Below are 21,007 nucleotides of genomic sequence, written 5' to 3' on the forward strand. Positions count from 1 at the left end.
CTCGAAAATTTCCGTAAATTACCGAAATAAAAATTTTTAATTGTCGTTCGCGCTATATATATTTTTGTAAATTACCCCAAAAATTCCCATAAACATTTTAAATCAAATTTCAACTATTTTATAGAATTCTAAAAGCAAAGAATTTTTTTCTAATTTGTTTAAAAAAAATAATACATTTTTGGATATTGTCACTATGATTTTCGTAATCAACGCATCAAAATACATAAAAGTACGTAGTATAAAAAAAAACCAAAAATATTTAAAAAAAAAAATTCAAAATTCAAAAATTTTTGAAAAATTCCGAAAATATTGTAAAAATCGTTTGCCCATTATCGGGCTAGGCTTAAAAGTTTCGTAAAAAGAAGTAATTTTTTAGAAAAAATTTTGAAAAAAATCGATCAGTACGTCAAATGAGAAAAATGAGTTTTTATCATTAAAACTCAAAAATTTGATAGTAACATCGTTTAAAAAAAAATTCGATTTTTTTTGTTGAAAAGTACGTTTAAAAACACACATTTTGAAAAAAAGACTTTTAAAATTGATGCATTTTTAAGAAAGTTATGAGCATTCAAAAATTAAAATTCATGAAAATTCTCCAATTTTCAAAATTCCATAACTCGAAAACGTCTTGCTAAAAAAATTTGAAAAAATTCATGGAAGCTACTCTCAATTAGTACTAAAAGAAAAAAAAATCGGAGATGCAATTGCAGATGGACTTACACTTTGGCGAGGAATACATCGTATATTGTTGATTAATAAAAACTATACAAGAAATATTTTTTAGGCAGAAAATTATAGAATTTTTCATTTTAAAAACTTATTTCTTTAAAAATCATTTATCATAAACGTTGCGTAGTTCTGCTTCGTTAATATTCATCAGCCCTGATGTTTTTAAAGTTTATTTTTAAAATATCATAACTATGAGATTTTTGTTAATTATTTGTAAAAACTTATTATTATTACTTAATTTAAAGCTATTATTAGCATGATAAAGTTACAAACGTGTTAGATCTTTTAAAACTGAATATAATTCAATATTTTGAAGCTGAAATAAAATTTTTAATTTTTTTTTTTTTTTCAACTTACGTAAAGGAATATTTCAGAAGAATCAATTTCAAGAATAAAATGGAAAATTGAAATCTCTAATTTAAGATATGACTGTGCGGTAAAAATAATGAAATTTCTCACTCACCCAGGCAGTGGGCCACCGTTATCCAAATCGAACACTTGATAGGGATTCAAAAGCTTGCGAAAACTCGATATCAAGTCAAGCCCTTGACAACCACCCGACTTTACATTTACAAAAACTAGTAAAGGCTGGACATGGCTTGGTACCATTCTTGGCTCGATACTGGGTAAAAGCATTACTGCAAAAAGTAAAAAAAAAATAAAAACCATTCATTTTTTTCATTAGATTGAAATTTTTTAATTGTAATAGATAAAATTTTCCAAAGGAAATTTTTTTCAAAATAATATATATGTATGAAAAAAGTACCCAATTCCCATATAAGACTCAATATTAATTGTTAAAAATCAAAAACGATCATAACTTTTTTCACAAGAACCTACAGGTCTCAAAAATTTAGCTACATAATTTTCAAACATTTATCTAATAGTGGACCAAGTTTAATTAAATTAGTAATTTTAATTCTATTTCCACTAGAACCTCCTTAACTTCTTTAATAGTTTAAAATTTTTTTTCTTTGGAAATTTTGGGGGCGCATGATTATTCCATAATGTGAATTATTTATAATTTTCATTTTATATAGAATTTTATTAGATAGAATTTTACTTTATTCAAATTTATGTTTTTTGAAGTAATGTTTAATAGAATTTAAATTAACTAGAATTTATACTTAAGGCCAGGTCCAAGTGAGGCAGCGCCATCTACATTGATACTAAAATTTTGGAAAATTTTCAACAGCCTTTTCTTGAAAACAAGATGGTAAAATGCTTTTTCCTTTATGGATAATTGATTACTGGCAAGATATATGCCAGCTAAAACTTTTTTTGAGTTAAAATAATGAAAAAAATTTCATGTCTTTAAATTAAATATGAGCACTTTTTTCACAAAAACTGTAACAGTACTTTCTCAGAAATTACAAACAAAAATGCAATTTCCATTTGGAAAATTAATAAACGCTAAAAAATACACGACCTAAGATTTACCAATCACGAAAATAACAAAAAAAAAATTTTATTAAATATTTAACATATGTGTCCTGACGCGGTGAAAGGGACCTTACGGTTCCAAAGCAAATTTTACAGGAGAGGCGCTCGAAGTGTAGCACGAAAATAGACATTTGAGTAGTGGGAACGTACAACTGCAAATCAGCACCACTGCTCACCACTACAACGCTACACTCATATGTCTGTGAGCATGCTACCTTCGTGCATCTTCGGCTCTACCATATCTTGTACCTCCCTACTCTTTCTAAGCTCTGATGTAAACATTGCCCTGGGCCCGGCAAATGGATTCATTTTCTATTAAAGTTAATCGATTAATTTTGATTGACAAAATAATACGTAAATAACTTGAAATATCTTGTTCGGATTTGTCGGATTAATTAGATGAGGGCGAGCTGATTAAGAAGCATCTCCATTTTTAAAAGTAATTTTGTGGTTATAAAAGTTGGATTTTTGACAGAAGTGGGGACAGACATTGAATCTATGTGTCAGTGGCCCAGAAGGTGGCGCCAATTCTAGCTAGTGGCCGCTGCTGAACTAACTTACCCCAAATTACTCCACTTTAAATCTTTAATAAAATAATTTCCTCACAATATTATTGCAAAAATAATATTCCTCTATTATTCCTCCAAATGCCAACTCGAAATACTTTATCCTTTAAAGATGAGAAGAAATTTACGAAACCCCTTTTTGACAATGTTTAAACATTTTTTTAATAATTATTTATTAATTCTCTGAAAATCGTTGTTATCAAATAAAATTAATTTTTATTATTTATTTTATCAACAGAGAAATTTTCAATTTTTACTTTTCTTACAACAGTAAAAATAACATTACTTTTGCTGTATAAATAAGTTATATGTCTTGAATTTAAAATATAAATTATTATTATTATTATACATTATTAAAATAATGAAAATCTAATAAATTGTTTGTTGCAATTTTACTGGCTTTAATATGAGATAAATCCATTTTCCGGGGCCAGCGCAATGTATACATCAGAGCTTAGAACTAGTGGGGAGAGACAAGAAATGGTAGAGCCGAAGATGCACGAAGGAAACACGCTCACCGATATACGAGGGTAGCGTCGTAGTGGTGAGCAGTGGTAGTGGTTTTGCAGTAGCCACGAGGCGCCCGAGAATACGCGGAAAAGTACTTATGTTTAAAGCTATATAACACAATAAGTATTTGAAGGAGACAAATTTTAATTGTTGGAAATGAAAAAGCAACTCAAAAACTATCGATTGGTATAAAAAAATAAAAATCGATTTATTTAATCATAAGGTCCCTTTCACCGCGTCAGGACACATATTGATACTGCTTTACTGATTGTGACAGCCCTTTGGTAGATTATGTATTTCAGGTGGTTAGCAACAGCGCCAATCTCCTCCTTTCGGCAAAACCGCGAAACGTCTGGTGACATATATAACCTGCCAAACGGCTGTCATAATGAGTAAAATATGTTATGTTAAAAAACTTTTTTTTTGTTATTTTCGTGATTGGTAAATTTTAGGTCGTGTATTTTTTAGCGTTTATTAATTTTCCAAATGGAAATTGCATTTTTGATTGTAATTTCTGAGAAAGTACTGTTACAGTTTTTGTGAAAAAAGTGCTCATATTTAATTTATTGACATGAAATTTTTTTTATTATTTTAACTCAAAAAAAGTTTTAGGTGGTGTATATCTTGCCAATAATCAATTCTCCATAATGGAAAAAGCATTTTACCTTCTTGTTTTCAAGAAAAGGCTGTTGAAAAATTTTCCAAAATTTTAGTTTCAATGTAGATGGCGCTGCCTCACTTGGACCTGGCCTTAACAGAATTTCTATGTAATCAAATTTTTATTTAACAAAATATTCTTTCAACATAATTTCCATTTAGCACACTTTTTATTTAAAAGAATTTTTCTTAACACGAATTTTTATTTATCAGAATTCTTATTGAACAGAAGTTTGCCTGAATCAAATTTTTAAATACCACAATTTTTATTAAACCAAATTTTCATTTGTCCGAATTTTTATTAACAGAAAATGTCATTTAAGGCCATGTGAGACAAAGACACTTTTTGGTAGTTCAGAAATGAGAAGAAATTTCGGGTTGAAATTTTGAGGAATGATAAAAAAGGGTTAAAGGAATTGGGCCGTTCTACTTATTTACTGTATTTTCCACATGGCCTTAATAGAAATTATAAAACTTAGAATTTTCATTTATTCTACATTACAAATGGTCGAATAATCAAACGGCAAAAATATTTCGGCGCCATTTTTTAAAATTAACCAATGAGAATCTGTCAAGAAAATTGTGATTGGTCAATTCTAAAATTGGCGCCGAAATATTTCTGCCGTTTGATTATTATTCGACCATTTGCAATGTAGAATAAATGAAAATTTTTAAGTTTTATAATTTCTATTAAATGACATTTTGTGTTAATAAAAATTCGGACTAATGAAAATTTGGTTTTTATAAAAATTGTGGTATTAAAAAATTTTTATTCAGGCAAAATTCTGTTTAATAAGAATTCTGATAAATAAAAATTCGTGTTAAGAAGAATTCTTTTGAATAAAAAGTGTGCTAAATGGAAATTATGTTAAAAGAATATTTTGTTAAATAAAAATTTAATTATATAGAAATTCTGTTAAGTATAAATTCTAGTTAATTTAAATTCTATTAAACATTAATTCGAAATACATAATTTTGAATAAAGTAAAATTCTATCTAATAAAATTCTATAAAATGAAAATTATAAATAATTCACATTATGGAATAATCATGCGCCCCGAAATATTGTACTTTGGAAAAAAAATTTTAGATCTCTTAAATTTGGAAATGAACTCTTGTACCACAATCAGTTTTTTTTTCTTAATAAAAATCAAATATTAAAATGAAAAAAAATTATTATTATTATTATTATTATTATTATTATTATAATGTAACATAGGTAGATATTATCTTTTTACATGAGGTAAAATTACAAAAATGTACAGAACTTAAAAAAATTCAATTTGACAAATTCTAACTTACCTAAAAGGTGTTTATCTTCGTATTTCGATTCACGTAACATATAGAGAGCCTTAACCGCTTTATTCGAATCTTCGTATATAATGACCATCGAACCGTATTCGTAATATATGGGTCCGATTGATGAAAATTTGTTTTCTGTAAGAATTTTTTTTTTTTTTTTTTAGTAAATTTGTAAGAAATTACAAATAAAATTATTGAAGATGAAATTAAAAAAAAATACAATTTCCTTTAATTATTCATTTTAATATAAGTTCAATTATATTTAATTAATTCAAAATAAAAAAAAATTTCTTTGTTTTTTTTGTTTTTTTTTTTTTTTTTTTTTTTTGAATAAAAAATATGGAAAAATCTTGAAAAGTTTCGTTAAAATTTTTCATTATACACACCTTTGCCTAAGAATTCGGTCAACATATTTTCATAATTGCGTTGAGAAAGATTTGGCGGTAGGTTACCAACAAACAAAGCAAGATTAGGACCGTGTGGGTCCTGCTTTAATTGCAGATAAAATCTCATCAATTCCATTTGCCTAATTGAATCTTGTCCCAGCATCTTCACAATTTCCCAAGGTTTTTCGTCCCACGAGAGTACCCGTTCTGTAACTGAAATGAACAAACAAAAAAAATCTTATTTTCAGTATGTATAATTTATATTTCTTAACGAAATAACGAATTTTTAAAATAAACAAAAATTTTAAACTATACCGTCAACTGAAGTAATTATACCATCCCAGGGGCTATTATATTCATCGAAAGTTTTTAGTGAGTAAAATTTTCATTTAAAAATATTTAAATATGCCGCTTTGTGTAAATATTTTTTCATATAGTTGCACTACAAAAGGGCAGTAAATGTAATTATTTAATTTTTTTTAGAAAGCAGAAAAAAAAATTTCAACCAAACAAAATTAATTTTGTTTCCTATTTTCGAAAAATAGGAAAAAATTGTTAAAAATTATTTTTTTAAAAATATTATTTAATATTATTTTAGGTTTTGAAAAAATGTATAAAAAAAATTGTTACCCGTAAACCAAGGTTAATTTTTATTATTATTTTATTATAAAAAATTACGATTGCAAAGGAAGTTTCAATGAGTAAAATAAGCCTATATTGTTTACAAAAATTGTATTACTTTTTAATTTAATAAAAATAATATTTTATTAATAAGAAAAAGAATGTATGGAAAAAATTTCGATGAGAAAAAAAAAATGAAATTTCTATTCACTTTTTTTTTTTAATATATTAAAATGTATACAAACCTCCGCGATCGAGAAGAACTTCACTACATCGATAATCCTCGTACATAAAATCCTGCAAGCCGAAACGAAGAAGCGCCTCTCGAATGAGATCGGATATAGTTGTCGTTTCAGTGACCGGAACTATACAAAAGGATTCAGAAACTTGAAGTTTCCCTGGATAGACCCTCACTTCGCCACTGTCGCTATCCCTAAAATTTCATCATAAAATCACAAAAAAATAATTTTTTAACACAGAAAAAAGAAAAATAATTTTACGACTCTTTATACAAGTAAAGTAAATTGGAAATGAAAAATAAGAGTTAATTTTAAAAAAAATGGGGTTACAATTTTTTTTTATTTAAAAAAAAAATGTTAACATTGAGAATTATATGAAAAATGATTCAAAAACCTCTAATTACAAATTAATATCGTTTTTTTTATATAATTATGTGGATTTGAATTAACAGTGTTTAAAATTTCAACTTCCATTACTTTCTATAATTTTCTTTTCAATAATATTTTAGGAATTTATTATTCCCATATAGAACAACTATTTACCAAAGTATTAAGCCAATTCAATAATTAAAAAATTTTTTAAAAACTCTATTCGCAGAAAATACCTCATTTTTTTAAATTTTGTAAAATAAAATGTATTTTTTTTTTTTTTTTGTTTTAAATTATAAGAAAAGCTTACTTAAATCGTAGAAAGACAGCCGGACGTTTGCCCTCTCTGCGATTTAAATTTTGAAGTGGCGAAGGGTCAGATAATGGAACTTCTTCAGTGGCGTACAGATCGGTTAGGTAAAAATGATCTGAAAATTCAAGGACAAATTAGCATTAAACGTGACATTAACATTGAGACATAATTTCAACAATGAAATGAAATTTTCACAATTAAAAGTATAAAGTTTCAAAAGTAAAATGTATATAATTGTCCAATAAAATGTAATTTATCAGTATAAAATAATTAACATTTACATGACAATAAAATTTAATTTCAAAACAATAAAATGTAATTTTATCAATAAAACGAATATATAATTGTTCCATAAAATGTAATTATAAACAATTAAAGTGTAAACTTACTATATAATATATGTAATTTAACAATGAAATACAAATTGAACAATGAAATTCGCATAAACAATAAAATCCAATTAAATACGTCAGTTAAATCTGATTAACAATAAAAACCTAATTAAATAGTAAAACATATTAATTAAATTGTAATATAATTATATTATATTTAATGTAATATATAACTTAAAGTTGAAATATAAAAATTTAATTTAAGAACAAAATTTAATGAATTTTTTGAATATGTGAATTAAAGTAAAGACATCATACTCGGATCTTTTTTGATGTGAAACGCTCGAAGCGCAGATGTAAGAATTTGCTCCGTTGTCGCTTGTCGAGGCACGCTAATCACACGAAATATTCTCCGTCTGAACGAATTATTTCCATCGTAAACTTTTATCATTTCTGGAAAAAAAAGAATAATTAATATTATTAAAAATGAAAATTGTATTTTTAAAGACGTTCATACTTGGAAATGCAGAACTTCGAGAAAAAAATATTTATAATTGACGTTTAAAAAATTTAAATATTATTATTGATAATATGTACTAGAACAAATACCAATTTTCAAGAAAAAAAAATTTTAAACTTACAAAAATTATTTATTTAAACAGATGATTAAAATTTATTTCCTATTTAAAATTTTGTAAAAACGATTCGATTTGCTTATTTTCTTCAGAACCAAAATTCGCGGTTTTGTTTTAACTAAATCAAGAAATGTTATTATGAAATTTTAAAAACCCAAAATATATAAATAAATTTACTTTTCTAACTTTACAAAATATATTCATTAATTTTTTTTATTAATATAAATTATGGAAAAAAATCGAAGAAATTGAAAAGAATAAGAGAATTTTAGGCATTAAAAGAAGAAAACAAAAATTATTTAGAAAATACAGAAAAGAAAAATCGAAAATTTTCAAAATGAACAGAGAATTTTAGGAATTAAAAAAAAAAGAGAAATTGAAGAAAAATTCGATAAAAATAAATTCGAGAATTTTAGAGAATTAGAAGAAAATATAAATTTTTTTTAGAAAATACAAAAAATGAAAAACTGAAAGAAAACTAGAGAATTTTTGTGCCAGTTTGTATACATAAAAGTATATATAAATAAAATAAAACTTTATGTATTCAAAAAGAAAATGAATTTTAATGGGAAAATGGTTTAAAAAAAGAAAAAAAAAAAATTTCAGACAATACACCCAGAGAAATATTTTATTTACATTTATTTGAGACAAATAAAATTTATTTGAACCAAATAAAAATATATTTGTCCCAGTGCCTAATAACTTTTTATTTGTTTCAAATAAAAAATTTTATTTAGCACAAATAAAGTTTTATTCAGCGCATATAAAATTTTTATTTTAACCAAATAAAATTTGGTCAATAATTTTATGAATTCAAAAAAAAAAAAAATCGATAATTTCGTTGAGATTTGTTAAATGTAAATAAATTTTATTTATTTATTCGCTAAATAAAAGAAGAATTTTCGAGAAAAAATAACAATATTTATACGAAAAAAGTGAAATTACAGATGAATTTTTATTTTTAATATAAAATTCTCAGTTTGACACAAAAATTTCTGGTCAATTCCCATAGTTACTTAAATAAATTGAATTAGGTGTTAGAAAATTTGTAAACAACAATGTTTGTATTATTGCTTATGTATTTTTTTACTTTGTACGCGGCATTGTATATGGGACAGTCCATGCCAAACCAATATATCGTCGACTTTGACCTCTTCGTTTTGGCTCAAATTTTTTTACCATTTTGTACCCTTCAAAAAAGAGCTTCATAATTTTTTTCAAATTTTTTCATCAAGTCGCTTACGAGATATGAATTTTTCAAAATTGGAGAGAATTTTAATTATTTTTTATTTTTGAATGCTCATAACTTCCTTAAAAATGCATCAATTTTAAAAGTAATTTTTTTTCGAAATGTGTGTTTTTAACTCAATATTTCAAAAATTTCATGCAAAAAATTATAAAATTAAAATTTACTATATTGTTAGTAATTTAAAGGTTAAAATCTTATTTTTAAAACTGTTTGTATCCTTCAAATTTTTTTCAAAAAATTTTCCAACATACTACTTCCTTTTACAAAAATTTTAAGCCTAGGTAGTCCGATCGTGGGGAAACAATTTTTTCAATATTTTCAAATATTTTTTAAATTTTAGAAATTTTGAATTTTTTAAAATATCTCCGGTTTTGTTTTTTACTACGTACTTTCATGTATTTTGATGCGTTCATTACGAAAATCATAGTGAAAATACCCAAAAATTTGATTTTTATGGTAAAAACCATAAAAAAGTCCTAAAATTTATAGTTTTTATGGTTTTCACCATAAAAATTAATTTTTTCGGTATTGTCACTATGATGGTTGTAATCAGCGCCTTAAAATACATTTTTTATGTCTCTAGCTTTTTTTTATTTTTTCATATTTTACCCGAAAATTTGATATCTATGATGAAAACCATAAAAAAGTTCTAAAATTTATGGTTTTTTTTCAATTTTTGGGTAAAATATGAAAAAGTTTAAAAAAAGCATGAGACATAAAAAATGTATTTTAAGGCGCTGATTACAACCATCATAGTGACAATACCGAAAAAATTAATTTTTATGGTGAAAACCATAAAAACTATAAATTTTAGGACTTTTTTTATGGTTTTTACCATAAAAATCAAATTTTTTGGTATTTTGACTATGATTTTCGTAATTAGCGCATCAAAATACATAAAATTACGTAGTATAAAACAAAACCGGAAATATTTAAAAAAAAACAAATTTCTAAAATTTTAAAAATTTTTGAAAAAATTGTTTCCCTACGATCGGACTAGGCTTTAAATTTTTGTAAGAGGAAGTAGTTTTTTTGGAAAAAAGTCGAAGTATACAAACAGTTTTAAAAACAAAATCTTAACCTTTAAATTACAAACAATATAGTAACCCGTGTGGAAAAGTGATGTGGTCAGATCCAAGTGAGGCAGCGCCATCTACATTGATACTAAAATTTTGGAAAATTTTCAACAGCCTTTTCTTGAAAACAAGAAGGTAAAATGCTTTCTCTTTTATGGATAATTGATTGTTGGCAAGATATACACCAGCTAAAACTTTTTTTGAGTTAAAATAATAAAAAAAATTTCATGTCGATAAATTAAATATGAGCACTTTTTTCACAAAAACGGTAACAGTACTTTCTCAGAAATTACAATCAAAAATGCAATTTCCATTTGGAAAATTAATAAACGCTAAAAAATACACGACCTAAGATTTACCACAAAAAAAAAGTATTTTAACATAACATATTTTACTCATTATGACAGCCGTTTGGCAGGTTATATATGTCACCAGACGTTTCGCAGTTTTGCCGAAAGGAGGAGATTGGCGCTGTTGCTAACCACCTGAAATACATAATCTACCAAAGGGCTGTCACAATCAGTAAAGCAGTATCAATATGTTAAATATTTAATAAAATTTTTTTTTGTTATTTTCGTGATTGGTAAATCTTAGGTCGTGTATTTTTTATCGTTTATTAATTTTCCAAATGGAAATTGCATTTTTGATTGTAATTTCTGAGAAAGTACTGTTACAGTTTTTGTGAAAAAAGTGCTCATATTTAATTTATCGACATGAAATTTTTTTTATTATTTTAACTCAAAAAAAGTTTTAGCTGATGTATATCTTGCCAATAATCAATTATCCATAAAGGAAAAAGCATTTTACCATCTTGTTTTCAAGAAAAGGTTGTTGAAAATTTTCCAAAATTTTAGTATCAATGTAGATGGCGCTGCCTCACTTGGACCTGGCCTTAATGAAAAAATTTGAAAAAAATCATGAACTCTCTTTTTTGGAGGGTACACAAAATGGTAAAAAAATTTGAGCCAAATCAAAGAGGTCAAAGTTGACGATATATTGATTTGGCGCATGGACCGTCCCATATATTTACTTACTTGAAGCAAATAATGTATTTGCATTAAATATAATTATTATATTCAGTGCATAATTTTCTGCAAAAAATAATAATAATAATAATAATAATAAGAAACAAAAAGAAAAAAATAAATAAAAAAAACTATAAAAATAGTCTTTATTTGTGACCTATATAAAAATTTTTTCTACAAAAAATATATCTAAATATATAAAATTCAATTGTTAAATTGATGGAAGGCTAATTATTCTTCAAAATAGAAGTAAAATTATTCAAATTTAAAAAATTGATATAAAATTCATATATTATATACGTAATAAATATAATATTGTGTAGAATGTATTTTCTAGGTAAAAATTTCTTTTTTCTCTCTTAAATTTTCCAGATGAATGACAGGGGTGCGATAACAAGAGCGCGTAAATAAAAATGCATTTATATAGATATATATATATTATTAATATATAATAATAAATTAACAATGTATATATATCTATATAATACGTTAAGATTTAAAAAAAATGATAATTTATATACCTTCGTCTGCCCTTTCTTTTTCGTCCTTCTCTTTCTGTGCACGAGGATCACGACTGTGTGCTCCTTGTTGAACGGGTTCATCATTATCTCGATACCGTGAATCTCCGCTACTAAACTCCTCTGATATGCTTCGCGCTGTAAATAGTTCACAGACAGTAAATATAGATTTTTGCTATACGCTTAAATTGCTGCGAAGAGAAGCTACTCCCGTTCGAGTCAAGCGATATCTGTCAATAACTTAGATATACTCGTTACATTATTATATATATATACCTATATAGGTATACAAACACTTTTTTTTTAAATACATTTTACAAATATTGATACTGTCAAAACAAACTTGTGTTTTAAAGAAAAAATTAAATAAATTTATTAATTAGACTAATTTATATATATATATTTCTCTTTTATCAAACATTAATTAAATTAAAAATTATATTGAATTTTTTCTTTTTATTAATTCATGTTTGACTTTACGACCGTAATTTAAAAATTTTTTTTTATCGAAAAATTTTTAATTAACGATAATATATACAATAACGAACTTGAACACGAAATTCTAATGAAAAACAGATTTTTTTTTTAATAATTACAGAAATAGATCAACAGAGTATATTGAAAACAAATTTATTAGATTGATATTTATATATTTTATTTATTATATATTTATAATTTATTCAAATTTTTATTATATGTATTTATTATTTACTTGCTCTGAATATAGGAATAAGCAGAATGAAATCTCTAATCGTAAATCTTAAGCTTTTCCATGAGAGAGAAAAGGACAAAAGACATTTCTATCCTTTTTTTTCCCTTATGTAAAAACTTAAGATTTACGATTCGAGATTTCATTCTGCGTTGGCCTAATAAAGGGACATTGGAAGCAAAAGAAAAACGAAAAAAAATTATAGGTTATGTTTACGAAATTTGTATTGGGAAAAATTCCATACTTTCAACTTAGAAATAAATTTCCTTGAAATTTACATCGTTGAAAGTACTAAGAGAACTAAAATTCAAAATTAAAACTGATTTTGCTTTTTTGTATTTAATATAAAACTTTTAAGGCCTGAGCAGAATAGAAACGTAATCGGAATCGTAAAGGTGCTTATATACCTCAAATTTCGATCAGATGAACATTATTTCTGGACCGTGAAAATGCGTGAAAAGTCATTTTCACGGCGGGTATTTTTGAATTGTTTTATACAAAAAATGTTTTTTTAAGAAATATAATATTAAATAATTGTTTTAATATGTAAGAACATTTTAAAATAGTGATAGAGAGATGATTTGATAAAAAAATTTAGCAAATTTTGCTTTAAAACGTTTTCTGCTACAAGAAAGTGTAAAATGACGATGTTTGTGAAATGGTTTGTACAGTGTACATGTGTACATGTTTCTTTCAGTTATTCGAAACAATTAGTAGAATTTAAATTTATTTGATAAACATTTCAACTTACCGATTTATTTTCAGCACTCATTATTTATTACAAGTTAAAAAGAAACGACATAACATAAACAAAACTCTGAGAGACACTCACAAGGAAGAAGCACTGTACAAACCATTTCACAAACATCGTCATTTTACACTTTCTTGTAGCAGAAAACGTTTTAAAGCAAAATTTGCTAAATTTTTTAATCAAATCATCTCTCTATCACTATTTTAAAATGTTCTTACATATTAAAACAATTATTTAATATTATATTTCTTAAAAAAACATTTTTTGTATAAAACAATTCAAAAATACCCGCCGTGAAAATGACTTTTCACGCATTTTCACGGTCCAGAAATAATGTTCATCTGATCGAAATTTGAGGTATATAAGCACCTTAACCGTAAACACAACCGGAATAATAAGTTGGAGAAAGATAAACAATATGTCTATCCTTATCTAACTCATTCTTCCGGTTGCGTTTCCGATTACGATTCCGGTTACGTTTCTATTCTGCTCAGGCCTTTAATCGCAAAACTAAAATAAACATAACCTAACATTTTTTTGCTTAGCTCCCTTTCTTCAGAACATGTTACATTTATATTTTTTATTTATTACCTTTTATTAAAAAACTAATTTATAAAAGAAAAAATAATGCATGAGAATAATATAAATATATATAATCTAATATAAAAAAAAATGAAATAATCAAATTGATATTTCGGCGAAAAATAAAATTGCCGCAGTTTCATTAATAATAATAATGAGTGGATTGCATTATATGTGGTGTATAAATGCTATAATATAATAAATTTTGCAGTAATTGATAATTATTATTTAAAAGCAGTAAGTATTATAGACAATTTTTTTTTTTTTTTTTTTTAATAATTTATTTATTGGTCACACCTCTTACCATCAACCGTTGGCGATGGTTTTGTGAAGCACACATAAAAGGCGGTTGCATTCTTGCACTTGACTGCTCATTGGGACTGATAAGTATCAACAGTATCTCACATAGCATCCAGCAGCCTGATTGACAGTGCATGCACTGAAGCGAAATATGAACATGCTATATCGAAAATGGCAGAAATAAAAGACAGATAAATGATAATAAACAGTACACACAAAATCATAATTAAAACGAAAAAAAAAAACAAGTAAATTTTCCTGCCTAATTAAAAGAAAAAATTTTTTTTAATAAAAGAAAACATTATTTTCATAAAAATATATCACTAGGTGCTAATAAAAACGAATATAACAAAATCAACTTTTATATAGAGTGCGATAATTATAGATCACAAAAAAATTTTCTCTTTTATATTTTCAAAAAAACGAAAAATCTTTTTTGTGCTCCAAATCACCCTGCATAAAAAAAAATACATAAAAAGTATCTATAATAATAAAAATTTAGAAAAAAATTTTTAGCATTCAATTTTAATTATAGAGAACTAGTTATTTGTTTATATTAAAAAGCATAAAAATTACTTTTTTTTTTTTTTTGTTAAAAACAAAATGATAGAAAAACAAAATAAAAATTTTTCTTTATAAAATAGTAAATAAACTGAAACAGTTGAAAAAAAATGTAATGAATTCCAAAGAGGTGCAAAGCATTATATATAATAGAAAAAAATCCACATTAAAATTGTTAAAAGTTTTCTAGCGTTGACAAAAATGATTTCATTTTTTTTTCAGGTTAAGAAATATTCCAGAATTATTGTTATTTTGTTTGGCTTCGACAATTGTATTTGATAACATATATATATATTTTTATAAATAGGGAAACTTTAAAAAGACCAACATTAAAAATCACAATTTTTTTTTTTTTTTTTTTGAGATAAACTCTGCAAAAATAAGATGACATTCCTCTGAAGACAGTGGGACGCCTTTTATATTCCGCTAAAAAGTGTGCATGAAATTCACAGCAAGAAACTTAAAAATGGTGCTACATCAACGACTTGACATACATATACTTTTTAGCTTTGTCCTCACAGACATGACCACTACCTAAAAATATACCTCTGTAAATGCCACTCGACTTAGAAGATTCGTCTCTTTCTTTCTCACTCGCACACTCACACACACACACAAACACTCTGTCTCTCTCACTCTCTTTTTTTGGTAAAAAAGAAAAACCTCGCGCTATTCTCTTTGTATCTCTTTTACTTTTCAAAACAAAACAAAAAAATCTTCAAAAACACCATTTAAAAAAGCTGCAGCTCAATATAATTTCATCCAATTTACACAAGTCTCTTTATATTTTACAAGAATAGAAAAAAAAATACAGTCGAATTAAAAATTTTAACCCAAAAATTATTGTATTATTATAAGAATTATATTAAATTTTTTTTATTCTCTATTTTACTTTTATTCATATGAAAAAAATTATAGGTTTATATTTCTTTAGAAAGGCCTGAGCAAAATAGAAACATAACTGCGGAATCGTAATCGCAAACACAACCGGAAGAATGAGTTAGAGAAGGATAGACATATATTGTTTGTCCTTCTTTATAACTTATTCTTCTGGTTGTGATTGCGGTTATGATTCCGTTTACGTTTCTATTCTGCGTTGGCCCGAAAAGAGAATTTAACTCTCTAGAAAGTGAAGTAGCCATTTTTTTTCCTAGGGAATTTTAATATATAGCTTTTATATATTATACACTCGTGGACAGATATATGCCTACACTTTTTTGTCCTTTTCTAACGCATATGTTGAGGCGCATGATTTTTCCCAAAAATTAAAAAGGTCGAAAATTTAATTGATCGAATTACATTAAGGCCAGGTCCAAGTGAGGCAGCGCCATCTACATTGAAACTAAAATTTTTGGAAAATTTTCAACAGCCTTTTCTTGAAAACAAGAAGGTAAAATGCTTTTTCCTTTATGGATAATTGATTATTGGCAAGATATATACCAGCTAAAACTTTTTTTGAATTAAAATAATAAAAAAAATTTCATGTCAATAAATTAAATATGAGCACTTTTTTCACAAAAACTGTAACAGTACTTTCTCAGAAATTACAATCAAAAATGCAAATTCCATTTGGAAAATTAATAAACGCTAAAAAATACACCACCTAAGATTTACCAATCACGAAAATAACAAAAAAAAAGTTTTTTAACATAACATATTTTACTCATTATGACAGCCGTTTGGCAGGTTATATATGTCACCAGACGTTTCGCGGTTTTGCCGAAAGGAGGAAATTGGCGCTGTTGCTAACCACCTGAAATACACATAATTAACCAAAGGGCTGTCACAATCAGTAAAGCAGTATCAATATGTTAAATATTTAATAAAATTTTTTTTTTATTTTCGTGATTGGTAAATCTTAGGTCGTGTATTTTTTAGCGTTTATTAATCTTCCAAATGGAAATTGCATTTTTGATTGTAATTTCTGAGAAAGTACTGTTACAGTTTTTGTGAAAAAAGTGCTCATATTTAATTTATCGACATGAAATTTTTTTCATTATTTTAACTCAAAAAAAGTTTTAGCTGGTGTATATCTTGAGAATAATCAATTATCCATAAAGAAAAAAGCATTTTACCATCTTGTTTTCAAGAAAAGGCTGTTAAAAATTTTCCAAAATTTTAGTATCAATGTAGATGGCGCTGCCTCACTTGGACCTGGCCTTAAGTCGATATTTTATTTGAACGAAATTCTAAATGATCGATATTTAAAATGGCCAACATTTTATTTATTCGAAATTCTAAATGATCGATATTTAAAGTGGCCGATATTTTATTTTATCGAAATTCTAAATGATAGACATTTATGAAGGTCGACGTTTTATTCAGTCGATTCTTTATTCGGTCGAAATTCTAAATAACCGACATTTATGACGGTCGATATTTTATTTGATCGAAAATCTAAATGCTCGATATTTAAAGTGGTCGACATTTTATTTAGACGATATTTTATTTGGTCGAAATTCTAAATGATCGACATTTAAAGTGGTCGAAATTTTATTAGTTAGATATTTTGTTTGGTAAATATTCTAAATGAACGACATTTAAAGTGGTCGATATTCTAAATGATAGAAATTTAGAAGCATCGAATTTTATATCCATCGAAACTTAATTTGGTCGATATTTTAAAAGCTCGACATTTTTTTAGCTATACGAGTTTCCTTTCTATGTTGTTTGTCGGTAAAGTACATTGAAATTTTGCGGGAAATTTGAAATTATTGATGTAAATAATAATAACAACATAGAGAGGAAACTCGTATAGCTAAAAAAATGTCGAGCTTTTAAAATACCAACCAAATAAAATGTCGACCACTCTAAATATCGATCATTTAGAATTTCGATCAAATAAAATATCGACTTAAAGTAATTCGATCAATTAAAATTTCCAACTTTTTAATTTTTTGGAAAAATCATGCGCCTCCATATGTTGCCATGACAACACGTGTGTTAAAAAAGGACAAAAAAAGTATTGTCATGGCAACACGTGTGTTACAAAAGGATAAAAAAGTGTATGCATATCTGTTCACAAGTTTACAAAAATTTTAACTTTATATATTTGATTTTATCGGGAAAAAAATAAATAACTTTGGAAAGAATACGGGTTAATATTTAAAAATTTTTTTTGATAAATTTTCCTCCGTTTTAATTAGAAAAAAAATTTTTTTAAACTTTTTTTTCTAAGGTTATGTGATTGTTGTGATTTCACATAATTATAAATATTCTCCGCAGATTTTCTGGTAAAATATTTGATAGATGGAGATAAAATTTTGTGGAGAATTCACTCGTTTACGTCCATTGTAGAACCGACTTTAGGGCCTATCCAGAATAGACCAAAAGCATGAACGTATACGTAACGTCACAATGTATTTTTAATGGATACGTTACGTTCACGTTAATGTTTTTGGTCTATTGTGGACACAACCTAATATTAAAAGGCCTAAGCAGAATAGCTTTGCGAAAGACGTTCGCGAACGTGAAACATGAGTTAGAAAAGGACAGAGGTATATTCGTATCCTTTTCTATCTCATGCATCTCGTTCGGGAATCTATTGTGCGTTGGACTTAATTCAATTTAGTTATCGAACTATCAATATTGACCCTAGTGGCGATTATTGACTGTTATATAATAAATAACTGGTGGTAATTAATTAAAAATTATTTGGAGTTGTTTTCTAACCCAGTTGTACTTTTCCACAAAATTTTAGCTCAATTTATCAAATATTTTGCGAAAAAACCTGCGGAGAATATTGCAGGGAGAATTTTTACATGTGTAATCACAACAATTACATAACCTTAAAATGTAATTTTTTTTTCTCTTTTTAAAAGAAACTTTGTTATTGGATGTAAATTTATATTCAATATAAGATATATTATTTTATATTTTTGTTAAATTTTGTTATTTTTTAACCATTTAGTTGCACATTGCAAAAATATAAAAGCGCAAATTAAACTGCCTTGCATATCTACTTACAATTTGTTGGGTTGCTTAACTCCTTCCTGAAGAAGACATTCTTTTTAAAATAATATCTAATACATTTAAAAAAAAATTTCTTTTCTTTAATATCGAAATTTGAAAGAATTAAAATTAAAAAAAACACTAAAAATAATTTTACTCTTTGGAATAAAATAGATACTATTTTTATTTTTTTTTTTTTGAAAATTGTCTTTTTCAGCGGAGACAACCTTAGGAATGATATAAGGTAAACTTGACTTTTAATAAGGTCTATTCTCCAGAATTTTAAGACTTTAATAATTATATTCAATTATATTCTTGAAAAATATATTATATATGAAGAATTATATAATAAATTGCCAATAGATTATTTTTTACAATTATACTTTTTATACAAAAAAATTTTCTAGTTACTCTTTAAAAATATGAATCGTCTTTAAGGCCATGTGGGCAAAAGATGTATTTTTGTGGTTTCCAACTTTCTTTGAAATAAATAATGATTTTGGGTTAAAATATTCAAGACTTGATAAAGGAGGGTGCAAAGCATAGGGCTGTTCTTCACTTAACGTAAAAATAATAAAAATAAAGCAATAAATAGTAAAATAATGTATTTAGTTGTAATTCATTCAGTGGCCACTTGCTCGAATTGGCGCTGTTTACTGGAGCACTGACACACTCATGCAACGTCTGTGTATGCGCCGCCATCTTTGTTGTCATTTTCGTTTAAAAATTAAACTTTTTAAACTTATTTTTAAAATAATTTAACGCAAAATTAAGTTTTTTCAGGAGAACAGCGCGATGCATTGCACCCAAATCTATCAATCCTCAAAATTTTAGCCTAAAATCTTTTTTCATTTTAGAGAAAGTTGGAATATTGCAAAACACATTTTTCTATACGAGGTCACGTGGGTTTCTCCCACATGCCGTTAAATGACATTTTTGTCTAAAGCAAATAATTCAATGATAAGATATTTAGATAATGATGATGATGCGAAAATATCCTCTTTTTGCAGAATCGATCATATATATTATATTTTCTTTAATTTTATTTTACATTTTATTTTTAACCAATATATTTAATTTTTAATTAAACACTTAATGAGGCACTCGCAGTTGTAACTTTCAAAAAATCGATTTTTTTTGCATTTTCTTAAAGTATATTATGTTGTCAGAAATATATCTACAAAATTTTAAGATGATCCGGTGAAAATTGAATGAGATATATATACTGGCTGAAAGGGAGGCGCGTCAGGTCTAAACCAATTGTCTTGAAATTTAACATACATTTTCAATACATAATAATTTAGTCCTTGATCGAAGGATTGATTTTTTTATGCAAAACTTTTTTTTTACAGCTGAAAAACGACCGATTTTTTTTTACGAAAATCGAACGCCAAATATTTTTTTTTTTCAAATCCTTCGATCAAAGACTAGATAATCTTTCAATAAATGTAAATCCGTTTCAATTTTTGATTTCTGACGAATCAGATTTACATAGTGTTGGTCACCGCAAACCATGTTTTTCAAAAGGACGTCACTTTGACAGGAGATAACTTTAAAATTATTTAATATTTTTAACTTTTTTTTTTTTTTTTGAAATTCATGCTTATTAATGTATGTACTTTTAAATAATAAATCGATATTTTGAAAAAATTAAATGGTGTACGAGAAAAAAATTCATAAAAAAAAGGTCTATTTTTTGGCGCTACAACTGCAAGTGCCCCCTTTAAAATAGCTGATATAAAATAAAGATACAAAATAAATAGATTTTCTTTTTTCTGTATATATAATTTTTTTAAAATTTTTGTTTTAAAATCTTAAGTTCTTAGAGAATAAGCCGTTAAATTTTTTAATGCCGCACAGAGAAAAATAGCGATTTTTTGTTTGTTTTTCTTTTCTAAAAAAAAAAAATAGTATCGGAGTTCGTGTTTCGTTTTCTGTATACTTGTCAATATTTATATAATTATTTTCCTGTGATTTCCAAAGTAGTTATTTGTAATAATTATTGTTTGTCATCTCTTTGGTAATTTACTATTTTTTGTTACAAACAATTATTATTAATTACTATCTTTACTCTCTAAATCTGAAATAGTAGTTTTCTACTAATAAAAGAGTGCGTATTCGTTTACCAATTGAATTAATAACAGTTTTGACTAATTTTTAGTTAAAAAAAACTACTAATTCAT

General features: G+C 25.8%; 1 protein-coding gene across 6 annotated transcripts in view; it reads right to left on the reverse strand.

The window, feature by feature from the left end:
• The window catches only part of LOC127277611 (diacylglycerol kinase theta), an 89,980-nt gene that overhangs the window by 16,938 nt on the left and 52,035 nt on the right, over nucleotides 1–21,007 (reverse strand). For 5 of the 6 annotated variants that reach the window (XM_051298885.1, XM_051298888.1, XM_051298887.1 and 2 more), the window contains 7 exons: nucleotides 11,974–12,108; nucleotides 7,786–7,920; nucleotides 7,133–7,250; nucleotides 6,460–6,647; nucleotides 5,594–5,806; nucleotides 5,208–5,342; nucleotides 1,193–1,367 (listed from right to left, as the gene is read on the reverse strand). In XM_051298885.1, the coding sequence (XP_051154842.1) occupies nucleotides 1,193–1,367; nucleotides 5,208–5,342; nucleotides 5,594–5,806; nucleotides 6,460–6,647; nucleotides 7,133–7,250; nucleotides 7,786–7,920; nucleotides 11,974–12,108 (1,099 nt within the window). Of the gene's footprint in view, nucleotides 1–1,192; nucleotides 1,368–5,207; nucleotides 5,343–5,593; nucleotides 5,807–6,459; nucleotides 6,648–7,132; nucleotides 7,251–7,785; nucleotides 7,921–11,973; nucleotides 12,109–14,316; nucleotides 14,473–21,007 lie in introns of those variants that run through there. The other variant, XR_007842385.1, reaches the window with a different exon arrangement.

This window comes from Leptopilina boulardi, unplaced genomic scaffold (assembly GCF_019393585.1).
Source record: "Leptopilina boulardi isolate dan_hultmark-lab unplaced genomic scaffold, ZJU_Lbou_2.1 LbouV2_172, whole genome shotgun sequence".
NCBI classification, from domain to species: Eukaryota; Metazoa; Arthropoda; class Insecta; order Hymenoptera; family Figitidae; genus Leptopilina; species Leptopilina boulardi.